The 12,430-nt window shown below is 34.1% G+C and overlaps 1 protein-coding gene across 1 annotated transcript; it reads left to right on the forward strand.

The window, feature by feature from the left end:
- Nucleotides 1-4,321: 4,321 nt before the first annotated feature.
- On the forward strand, nt 4,322-9,054 carry Bmcp (uncoupling protein Bmcp mitochondrial). The gene is made up of 6 exons (XM_017618216.1): nt 4,322-4,709; nt 5,150-5,297; nt 7,400-7,819; nt 7,886-7,946; nt 8,029-8,127; nt 8,212-9,054. The coding sequence occupies exons 1-6, from the start codon at nt 4,538-4,540 to the stop codon at nt 8,326-8,328; spliced, it is 1,017 nt and encodes a 338-aa protein (XP_017473705.1). The 5' UTR covers nt 4,322-4,537; the 3' UTR covers nt 8,329-9,054.
- Nucleotides 9,055-12,430: the final 3,376 nt, after the last annotated feature.

The following is a 12,430-nucleotide window of genomic DNA, read 5'->3' on the forward strand; positions in this document are numbered from 1 at the left end:
CCCCCCCCCACACAGGCGCCAATTCTTTCGTTTTTGAGAATATTACATTCTTAAGGAAAAGAAATAAAAAGGTGATCAATTAAGAAGATATTTTATGTTACTATACTATGTAGTAATAAATATTGTATAGACTTTTTTTAAGTTGCAATTTTTTTTCAATGATAAAATAATATTTCGGGGACATTTTTGGTGTGAAATGTGAAAAATTATTAAATTGGTCGTAGAAGAATTTTAGTACGTATTTTAATAATTAATCGTATTTCAAAAAACTTGGTTTCATTGAGTAAAAATCCTGATACCCAGTAAGTATTTCAAGGGCAACAAAGAAACACTGTTAAATTAGTAAAATTTTAATTTCATTGCAGAAAAATATGAAATTTGTCAAAACCTAACTATCAATTAAAGTTTTGAACCTGCTTGAAAAAGAAAATCCTTAAAAATATATAAACGTTGAAATATTTTTTTTTTGTTTTATTAAATGATTTAGAAACTAAAAAAATTATTTTAAAAAATAGCGAAAATGACTTTTGGAATGTCTTAGCTTACAGTAACTGTCGCAAAAAAAAGAAACTATCATCAATGTACTACCGCAAAAAAAAATATTAAAAAAAGTAAATTTAAAACCAAATATTATACTACCGAAAAATTGCATTTCGTGTGTTTAGGCAAAAAAAAAAAAAATTATTATGGAAAAATGTAACAAGAAAATTTTACTGGTAGAAATACATACAAGGCAATGATACTACGAGTAAACAGTAGACAAATGATGCGTACACTTCAACAAACGGAACAGTAATGCAAGCAAAAAGTTTGTAGCTGAAAAATTTTAACAAATGGAATGGAACAGTTAAGCACACTTGTGAGCAAATAAGCAGCATCGAGTGGCTGTTAGAAATAAATCGATTGCGAAAAAAGCGGCAAACAGAAAGAACCCAGGTAAAATATGAATGTAGCTTAGACGGTGCCACTTTGCAAGCAAACAAAAAACAAAATTCGCACACCCCTGAGCCTAAAATATGATTTCAAGGCAATTTCGAAAAAAAGCACTTTTTCGGGCATTTTACATTTTGCGTTGACATCGACAATACGCAATAGAAAGTTTTAAAGAGTTCTACTGGGATAACCAAATACTTCTTTGCAAAAGTTTATTGGTTTTTGGTGAGCTTTAATTTACTGCCATAAGGGTGGTACTATAGGGTGATAAAAACTGAGATTAAGTGGGTATCTAAGTATTGGGACGGGGTACTTCAGGTCAATGAACTTTGGAACAAAAAAAAAATGTCACATCGATATATCATACTTTAAGATCCGACTCGAAATGTCGAAAATACGACAAAAAATGTAAAAAGACACAAAAAAAACTTTTTTTCCAAATTTCCTTGCCAAAATAATTTAGATTCGAAGGGGTACGAAGAGCTTTATTTTACACTTTTTGCACAGTGTAACTCTAAAGGTATGTGTGGATGTTCGTATTCTGAAAATGTTGTAAGTTTTGCTGAAATTAAGCGGGCAATCGCATTTAATTATTTTTTTTCAACAAAGAGATTATTCTAAAATTAATAACTTAGTAAATTATTTCTTAGAAACAAATTAAATAAAAGCTAGTTAAAAAGTGTATGACAGAGATAAAACAAGAATATATTGTACAACTTTAAAAAATTTTAAGAAAGAAATACTAATTTTAGTATATTTATTTAAAATCAAAGCAAAGAAAAAGTTATTATTTAACTCAAACCCAAAGGATCTTAAAAACAAGCTACTAAACAGAAACTAAAAGTATTTTTAGCGGGAAAGTTTTGTAGGCGGGGCAAAAGCAGCAAGAGAACCAATTGCACATAAATTAGAGCAACAATAAAAAAATGTGTAAGTTTGTAGCGATAGAAAATAAAACATACATACATATTTGATAGGTTTTAAGCAGAGCAGGCAGAAAGCAAAGTTGTAAGTTAGTTGGTCACACAACTTGTGTACGCCAGTGTAGTGTTGAATGAAAAATAAAAAAAAAATAGTAGCATACCAATAGGCGCGAAAGTCGATAAAGCAGTTGAAAGTTAGACGACGTTGGCATAGGGCCAAGCAAGCAAGCACTGATATTAAGAAAGTACTTATAGAAAGTAGTAAAACCCGCAGCATAAATGAAAAGTTAATAAATGAACAGTTAATTTTTAACAAAAACCGCGTGCTGGCATTTAACGATAATGAAAATTTAAGGAATTTTTATTGTATGCGCGCTAAGTATGTATTGAAATAAGAATCGTATACATATACTACAGTTGAATATGATAAAATTAATTAACAAATAATTAAAATAAAGGAAATAAGTTTTATTGAATTGTATTGCATTTGATGAGCAGTTATAAAGCATTGATAATGTATGTAATTGAGATACATATGTACTTGAATGGTGGCATCAAGTGAAAGAAAAACAAAAAACGGAAACAAAGACATGAAAAAACTAATGAAGACGAATTGCTTAGCTTTGTGTTAAATTGCTGTTAAATGTATAAGTAACAATTGAATTAATAATGAATATTAAAACTGAATATAAACGGGATACTATTAAAGTGAAGTAAAATGAAAGTAACAAAACACACACAGACATAAATAAACATCAATAAAGAATTGTGAAAAATATACAAAAAAAAAAATATTTAAAAAATAAAATCGTTGCTGTTTATTTATTACGGGAAAGGAAAAAATGGGAACTGTTTAGTAAGTGACCCAACTATTACGAGTACTGCGCCCAAAGGGGTGGCCAGCTCCAAAAAAAAATTCCACACACCCGTAGTCAAGGGCCTACACATTATTTTAATACCTACCTTGTTAATTTTCGGCCACTAATTTATTTAGAAATCCGGTTTGAAATATGCACTTTTTTTAATTCGGGAATTAGCGTACATTTATCACTCGTATTCTCCTTAAGGCAGCCAATTCACCAATACATTTGTATATTCCCCTTCACTTTACACTTGTTCGATTAGTTATACCTTTCCTTATTACTTTAATTGTAACCAATTAATCACAATTTATTAAATAAATGCACCTTCAAAATCACGCGTCTGCCTTTGGTTGCATATGCAAATTAAATGGCGGTGTTCAGCTGTCAAACTACAAAATATACAAGAAGGATGAGACACAAAAGAAAATAAGAAATAACCCAGCAAAGATTAAAAATATAAACCTTTCCTTGGAAAATATGTATTCGAAGGCCGAAAGGTGTTCAGCCCCCCTTCTTTGGCAACACAGAAAGGGGAATTCTACTTACTGAGGGTTATAACCCCTAAGTTCGGCCGAAGGCCGCCTACGCTCAAGAACTTCGGGGCTAAAATACCATCATAACTTTTTTTAGTTAACCTTTTTTATACAACATCGCCTGACAACCAACATGGAATAATTTCTTTTATTTAAAAATCCTACGGTTTCCGTTAGTTGGGTTATATTCCACTTCAACCTGCTCAGTTTGCCTTGGTAGATGCCGTTTTCCCCCATTTTCCAACGGTTTCCTATTGGTCTGTTCTCCTCTCCTCTTTTGACCGCTTTACCAAGTTTAACCAGCAGAAACACTTTCCCAGTTTTCCAAATGTCCGCGAAGATGAGAATGGACATGGACAAAGTGAGGACCTTGGTGAGGTCTTTTGGTCCCGCAGGACCCAATTTTTTCAGCATCAGCATACATATTCCGTCAGGTCTTGACTTTGGAGGCTTTCGCCTTCGCGATGGCTACCTGAACCTCACCACCGGTGAAAGCAAGAGTCTCACTGGGTGTTGGCAGTTTTTCCTGCCTTCTGGCAAAGAACCTCTCATCTCAACCTTTCAGACCTCACTCGCCGACTTTAACGAGTTGTCGCTTCTTATACATTTACGTTCTTTGTCGCTTCTTATACATTTACGTTGGCTAAAATAACTCGCGCATCGTTCCGGATCCAACAAACCGCGGTCACCAAAAGTAATTTCAGCTCAATCGTAAATGTACGTTCTTTGCTCTCTAAAATATTTCTTAAACCAAATGCAACCCTAAGCAAACGTAGTCCACTGAACATACTTCTCTTCAAATCAGCTGATTGTCGTTTTCGTGAATGAACGAACGACAATAAAANCGCGCTTCGTCGGGTCGGAGAATAACCTTACTGTTGAGCAAAGCTTACTCTCACTAGAGGTTATGGAGGTTTACTAGTTGACGAATTTCCGTGTTGAGATCTCTGATGCGGGGTATTCTGGGATCGGCATACCAAAGAACGTAAATGTACGTTCTTTGCTCTCTAAAATATTTCTTAAACCAAATGCAACCCTAAGCAAACGTAGTCCACTGAACATACTTCTCTTCAAATCAGCTGATTGTCGTTTTCGTGAATGAACGAACGACAATAAAAAAGGAATATATGCGAAAATATTCTAACCTTATCAGATTGATAATTTACAAAGGCGCTCAGTGGTTATTTATAAATGAGCGCTAAGCGAAAATAAAAGCTGTGTAAACATATAGTATTCGCGCATAGAATTAATAATAATTAGAAAATAATACGAAACGACACGTGTGATGCAAGGTGTAGGAACAACGACGACGGAATTTCAACAGCCGGAACCCCATCATCTTCAGCAACAACAGTCGCAAACACCGTCACGTCGGAAGCAGCAAGTGCCCATGAATGAGGTAAAGGATTGGCGACCATTCGTTTATGGTGGACTTGCGTCAATCACAGCGGAATTTGGTGAGTGCCAAGACGTACTTCTTGCATCTAAAAGGCTATAAAATGCAATATGAAGCGTAGTAACAATTATAAGCAAAGAAAATGGCACGGTTCAACTGTGATTTTCTCCTTATTTATGAGTCCAGCATGACGCAAGAGCGCTATGTTTATTTACATGTACACAACGTATTATTTCCAAATTATTGTATGTGTAAATACATATGTATGTATGTAGATAAGTGGGTAAACAAGCGCTGTCACACCGTATCGCAGCGTATTTGTAGGTAGCAATTTTGCGCTGCGATAATTGACGTTGTTGCTAGCACAGCGCAACGACACGCTTATCTCGTGCTTATTTTTGCTCCAGTCATGTATGCATATGTCTGTGCTGTTTGTGCATTTGTACGCTTATTAATACGATATTATTTATATAATTTTCCTTTACCCGTTACACCCCACAGGTACTTTTCCGATTGATACAACAAAAACGCGCCTCCAAATTCAAGGTCAAAAAATTGATCAAACATTTTCGCAATTGCGGTATCGTGGAATGACTGACGCATTCATTAAGATATCGCAAGAGGAGGGACTAAAAGCGCTATACTCGGGGTAAGTGCAGTCTTCAACAAGAATACAAAGAAACGAATTCAGATTTTAAATGTGCATTTATGTGTGTCATTGGTTTAGTTGATATCAAGTTTTTAATTAAATAATTATACTTTGAATATATAGCGTTATTTAACATGAATACACAAATATGTTTATATGTAGAAAGTCGCAAAATAATCATTTTTATTAAAATCATCGCTTTTCAGTTTTTTTTTTTGTTCAGGCTTTGTAACAAAAACAAGACAAACAGCTCTGGTTGTCTGCATGTAAGCATCGAGATTCACGTACTAATATTGTGTGGCTATTTATTATTTTTACTTTCAGCTGTTTTGTGAAATTTTTATTTACAAAATGTTCCCTGTGTTTCAGTTGATACAGCTGCGAGCAAGAGTATATTGGGTAGTTGGTATTTGCTTTATGCAGCAATTTTATTTGGTCTTTAAAAATTCACAAGGAGATAATTAAGTATTCTGTCATTAAAGAAACGCAGGCTCTAGAAATAAGGCTTATAAATAGCAAGTCACGGGTTACATCAATCATAATAATAATAATAGATTGGCGCTTACACATATGTTAGTGTTTGGCCGAGCTTCTCCTCCGGTTTGTGGCGTGCGCCTTGATGTTGTCACACAAAGCGGAGGGACCTACAGTTTTACGCCCCACGACAGTCGGGTCTACGTAACCGGAACGAGCCAGATTTATATCTGGCCAAGGACTGTCACTCCAGCAACACTCCCCAAAAAGTCTTTGGGGAATTTGTATGCTGCTACAACAACAACAACAACAGTTTTACGCCGACTCCGAACGGCGATTGTATTTTTATGAGAAGCTGTTTTTCATGGCAGAAATACACTCGGAGGTTTGCCATTGCCTGCCGAGGGACGACCGCTGTTAAGAAAAAACCTTTTTTCTATATTTTTTGCGATGTTGCTTTGACCAGGGTTTGAACCCAGGTGCTGCGGAGTGGAAGCGCGCACTGCTTACCACTACACCACAGCGGCCGATATCAATCATAGGAGACTCATTAAAGCTATAAACACGCTTTAAAATATTCAGATATTCACTATCGAATAATGCTGCTGCAGTTTATTTATACACATTCTGTTTTTACCGAAAAACATGAATGAAAAATATGCTATAGATATTTTTTTATTTTTATTTTTATTTAAATATGAGCGGCGGCATAATGTTCTTATCTAATCGTTTACTTGTCTCTTTTGTTGTTTATGTGTTTCACTACTCGTTATTAAATAATAATTACCATAAGATTTCTTTTCAATTCAATAAAACACTAAACTGTCTTGTATTGTTTCGGCCACTGAAATGATCGCCATTAGCTATTATCTCAGCCATAAATCAGCGTTCGCTTCACTAATTGCAGCTAGTCATAATAAAATCTAATATATAATATAAACAAATAAATCATTGTGATTTTTGTTCATTAGGATTACAAAATGTATGTAGCTAGCGACTAGGGCATGACCGTTTTATAAATAACCATAATACTTACCTTATTGCTACATCGCATATACTTCTTATACATAATTCATTTAAATACATACTGTTACTTTCAAAATTGAGCGTACGGCTCTTTTTTGTTAATATTCGCAATATTTTACATGCTAAAATTTTTAACCGACTTCCAAAAAAGGAGGAGGTTATCAGTTCGTCGGAATATTTTTTTTATTTTTTTCATTTTTTATTTTTGTATGTTACCGTTAACTTTGGACCCCGTCAACCGATTTCGATAATTCGTTTTGCATCGGAAAGGTAGTGTCTCAGAGGTGGTCCCATACTAATCTGGTTAAGATCCGATCAGTGGATCATGAGATATATATATATATATATTTTTGTTTATGAGTTGAAGTCGGTTTTTTTTTGCTAAAAATTACTTGTTTGTACACAGTATCATTCTTGGCTTTTAATGGAGTTTGCTAAAATATAAGCCATATTTTAATACAAAATTATAGTTTTTTTTTGTATGTAAAACATTGCGAATATTAACAGAAAAGGGCAGAACGCTCAATTTTGGGAGTAACAGTATATACATTTTTCGCTTACAATTACTAAATATCTAGTGAAAACATTTTCTGATATCACAGCATTTGGCCGGCTGTACTGCGTCAGGCAACCTATGGCACCATTAAATTCGGCACCTACTACACACTCAAGAAGTATGCTAATAATCATGGTTTGCTAATCGATCGTGAAACGGGCGCTGAACGTGTATGGGCGAATATTTTGTGTGCGGCAACAGCGGGTGCAGTTTCATCTGCGATTGCCAATCCCACCGATGTGCTGAAAGTACGCATGCAAGTGCACGGGAAAGGAGTGCATAAGCATGGTTTGCTGGGCTCATTTCTAGAAATCTATCGGTATGAGGGTGTGCGCGGCCTATGGTGTGGCGTTGGCCCCACCGCACAACGTGCCGTTGTTATTGCCTCAGTCGAGTTGCCTGTTTATGATTTCTGTAAAATGCAGTTGATGAATGCGTTTGGCGATCATGTAGCTAATCACTTCATGTGAGTAAATTATAAGTGAAAAGCAGCTGTGCGGATGTTTATTTTGTATATTTTTCGTACTTGCAGTTCAAGCTTTATTGCCAGTTTGGGCAGCGCTATTGCCTCGACACCTATAGATGTGATAAGGGTATACATTTCGTATTCTTTATTTATTCCTATTGTTAGTTGAGCAGCTAAGTAATTTGAAACATGCGTTGTTTTCTTTGCAGACCCGTCTTATGAATCAAAAACACTTAACAATTGTAGATGGTGTAGCGGTGGGGAGAACCCCAAAGCTTTACAAAGGTAGTTTTGATTGTGCGGTGCAAGTGAGTAACCAATTCTGCCACTTAAATGCTAATTTGCGTTGTTTTTAAATTCTTTCATAATTTGTATCTTCTCTTTACCTTCAGACCGTCCGCAATGAAGGTATGCTAGCGCTCTACAAAGGATTTATACCCACATGGGTGCGCATGGGCCCATGGAATATTATATTCTTCATTACCTACGAACAACTGAAGAAACTCTGAATCATTTAATCCCCATCATTAAACAGTACAAGCCGCATTTAAAAGGACTAATTAAAAAGCAAACATCATGCATAGTTAATTTAAAAACATATGAAGCCAAAAAGCATATTTAGTTTGTAAGCTTATAGGAGCAAACTATTTATATTGAAGTGTAGCACACAGATATTAATACAAAGTAGTAGGGAACTTTAAATACATAATTTTAGTAACATACATATGTGTGGATGTGTAAAAGTGCGCTGTGTAGGCAAATGACAACTTTAAAAATATAATATGTAGGACATTAGTTAGTATGACAAAAAATTGTAATTTGTACTTTGATATGTAGCAAGAAAATTGCTAGTACTAGTTAATAGCTCGCGTGGAATAAAATAAAATACTACTGCTGTTGTGCACAATTATTGCCATTTGGCGCAAAACATTGTTAACTATTTGTTAAACTAGTGTTAAGCTGCTACATATTTTCATTTAGTGTTCAGGTGGTTAAAATGTATTATAAATGGCATGCACCTACATACATATAGAAACATGTACGGTTTGAATTTTAACAAACAAGTATACTAAAAAGTTTTGGGTCACTCGCATTGTCAAATTCAACTACATACATAAAATGTATTATTTCTTTTACTTGCATTTTCTGATTCTCTTACTCTTAAGCTTTTTATAAAAAACATTAGTTTATCCAATTAATATTTGATATTTTTTTTATTAAAAATGCACTGGGAACCTACGGCTACTCTGCTGTTTTAAAAAATGAAAATGCATTTGTGCATTGTGCAAAAACCTTATATTTTATACATATACACTGAAGCAGTTTTTGCCACCGCTATTATATATTGACTATATTTATTTTCTAAGCTGCTGACCGAATTGTTATTTGATTGTACTCTTGTGAACTTAATAAAAAAAACTCTTTAAGACACAGAAACACTTCTATGTTCTGCATTCTAAGGTAATTGTTTATCAAAATACATATCGCACTTTTAATGCAATTCAAAATTTACGTTTGTGGAGATTTCATCATACAATTAATAATCTTGATAAGGAGAATATGTTCAGCCAAACAGATGACTCAACTTCCCGAAAAATGGCGAAGATATTTGCCTTTCTATCTGTCTTTTGGTATACCAACTGTATGAATTGTTCAAACATTGATAGCGTTTTCCCACAAAATTGAAATTTTGAAATAGTTCTGTATATTTATAAACGTGCGATATGTACATACTTCAATCAGTAAATGGAAGATTATTCTCCAGCTGAGATTAAGTTTTTCAACTCTATCAAACATTATTACAGTTGTTAATTAGTTAGTAACACCATAAAAATTGCGTTTGTGTTGGAGTTTCGGTCACGCTGGTTTTGCTGGGGTACAATTTTGAACAGTTTAATTTTCTTATTTTCAATTTTACATGATTTTAAAATGCTGGCAAACTTCAAAAAAAATNAACACAAAAACACTTCTATGTTCTGCATTCTAAGGTAATTGTTTATCAAAGTACATATCGCACTTTTAATGCAATTCAAAATTTACGTTTGTGGAGATTTCATCATACAATTAATAATCTTGATAAGGAGAATATGTTCAGCCAAACAGATGACTCAACTTCCCGAAAAATGGCGAAGATATTTGCCTTTCTATCTGTCTTTTGGTATACCAACTGTATGAATTGTTCAAACATTGATAGCGTTTTCCCACAAAATTGAAATTTTGAAATAGTTCTGTATATTTATAAACGTGCGATATGTACATACTTCAATCAGTAAATGGAAGATTATTCTCCAGCTGAGATTAAGTTTTTCAACTCTATCAAACATTATTACAGTTGTTAATTAGTTAGTAACACCATAAAAATTGCGTTTGTGTTGGAGTTTCGGTCACGCTGGTTTTGCTGGGGTACAATTTTGAACAGTTTAATTTTCATATTTTCAATTTTACATGATTTTAAAATGCTGGCAAACTTCAAAAAAAATCATGGCCCACGAATTGAGAGAATGGTTCTNGACACAGAAACACTTCTATGTTCTGCATTCTAAGGTAATTGTTTATCAAAATACATATCGCACTTTTAATGCAATTCAAAATTTACGTTTGTGGAGATTTCATCATACAATTAATAATCTTGATAAGGAGAATATGTTCAGCCAAACAGATGACTCAACTGCCTTTCTATCTGTCTTTTGGTATACCAACTGTATGAATTGTTCAAACATTGATAGCGTTTTCCCAAAAAATTGAAATTTTGAAATAGTTCTGTATATTTCTGTGTTCGTATGGAAAAGTAGCTTATGTCGAAAGGTTGGCTTTAGTATAATGCGGCAATCCCTTTATTTTTTAAACGGCAAGGAATTTTTTGATGAGACTTAATAAGAATATTGACTTGCTAGTATCGGAACTATTTCTTCCACGTTTATTTGCTAAAAGTTGTTCAACGGCTTACCGCCAGTGAGTCATTCGCAATCGTATGCTGCGAATGCCGATTTATACTAAAGCCAGCCTTTCGACATAAGCTACTTTTCCATATGAACACAGATNAGCTACTTTTCCATATGAACAAAGATTTATAAACGTGCGATATGTACATACTTCAATCAGTAAATGGAAGATTATTCTCCAGCTGAGATTAAGTTTTTCAACTCTATCAAACATTATTACAGTTGTTAATTAGTTAGTAACACCATAAAAATTGCGTTTGTGTTGGAGTTTGTTGTTGTTGTTGTTGTAGCAGCATACAGTCCTTGGCCAGATATAAATCTGGGTCGTTCCGGTTACGTAGACCCGACTGTCGTGGGAACGTGTGTTGGAGTTTCGGTCACGCTGGTTTTGCTGGGGTACAATTTTGAACAGTTTAATTTTCTTATTTTCAATTTTACATGATTTTAAAATGCTGGCAAACTTCAAAAAAAATCATGGCCCACGAATTGAGAGAATGGTTCTTTCTGCCTACTATGTTTTTATCATGAACATTTTGTTTCGCTGGACGCCTAAAAGTTGGCAACTGACTGAAACTGTATTGGACTAAAATAAAGCTAATGGCGGAAGGCAGTCATAGTTGCATCTTTTAGGCGCAAGTCCAGGAATTATGAATGAAAATAGAATTGCATACACATTCATTCAAACAGCATTTTGTTTATAATTTTNTACTACAATAAAGCTAATGGCGGAAGGCAGTCATAGTTGCATCTTTTAGGCGCAAGTCCAGGAATAATGAATGAAAATAGAATTGCATACACATTCATTCAAACAGCATTTGTTTGTTTGGAATAATGAATGGAAATAGAATTGCATACACATTCATTCAAACAGCATTTTGTTTATAATTTTAATAAGGTAATATTTCATCTAAACATAGTTGCCCATGGAACTTTATGGAAGTGAAACTTCTTAATCGAGTTCGGAGATGGTTGCGTTAAATATTTAACACCACGTCATAATCTCTGTATCGTTCGTTCGATTTTTAAAAATGAGGTGTCACATGAAAGGCCTTGTCCTTCGGGTGTGCAACGTAGCTTTAGTTCCATGAAAGGAGTTGCCACATGTTAGAAAATCGAATTCAAAATTTCTCTGCCGCAGAGGGTTGCGTTAAATATTTAACACCACGTCATAAAATCTGTATCGTTCGTTCGATTTTTAAAAATGAGGTGTCACATGAAAGGGCTTGACCTGCAGATGTGCAGTATGGTTTTAGTCTTTTAAAGGGTTGCCACATATACGAAAATCAAATTCAAATTATTTATTAAGTTAAACGAATTATCCCAATATGGGTATCAAAAGAAATGGTTTTGAATAAGTTGTATTTTCTAGCTAAATGTAGGAGGGTTGCCACCTGTTTCAAAAGTAAAATTTAGTTAAATTATACAAACGTCTACCACCTGTATTAAAAAGTTAAACTCAAATTATTGAAGCAAATTTTATTATTATAGCTCCGTTATGTTTGCGATAAATATTTAACGCCACGGTACAGGTAGCATATGACGGGTATAGAAAACGAATAGCTGCGTTAAACGCCAATTGGGCGGGAAAAGACTAATGCAAAGACAAGAATATAATCAAAAACAACTATAAAGATAAGATGAAGATGAAGATGAAGATAAAGATGAAGAT

This window comes from Rhagoletis zephyria, unplaced genomic scaffold, assembly GCF_001687245.7.
Source record: "Rhagoletis zephyria isolate East Lansing unplaced genomic scaffold, Rhagoletis_zephyria_1.1 Rzeph_scaffold_01577, whole genome shotgun sequence".
Classification (NCBI taxonomy): Eukaryota; Metazoa; Arthropoda; class Insecta; order Diptera; family Tephritidae; genus Rhagoletis; species Rhagoletis zephyria.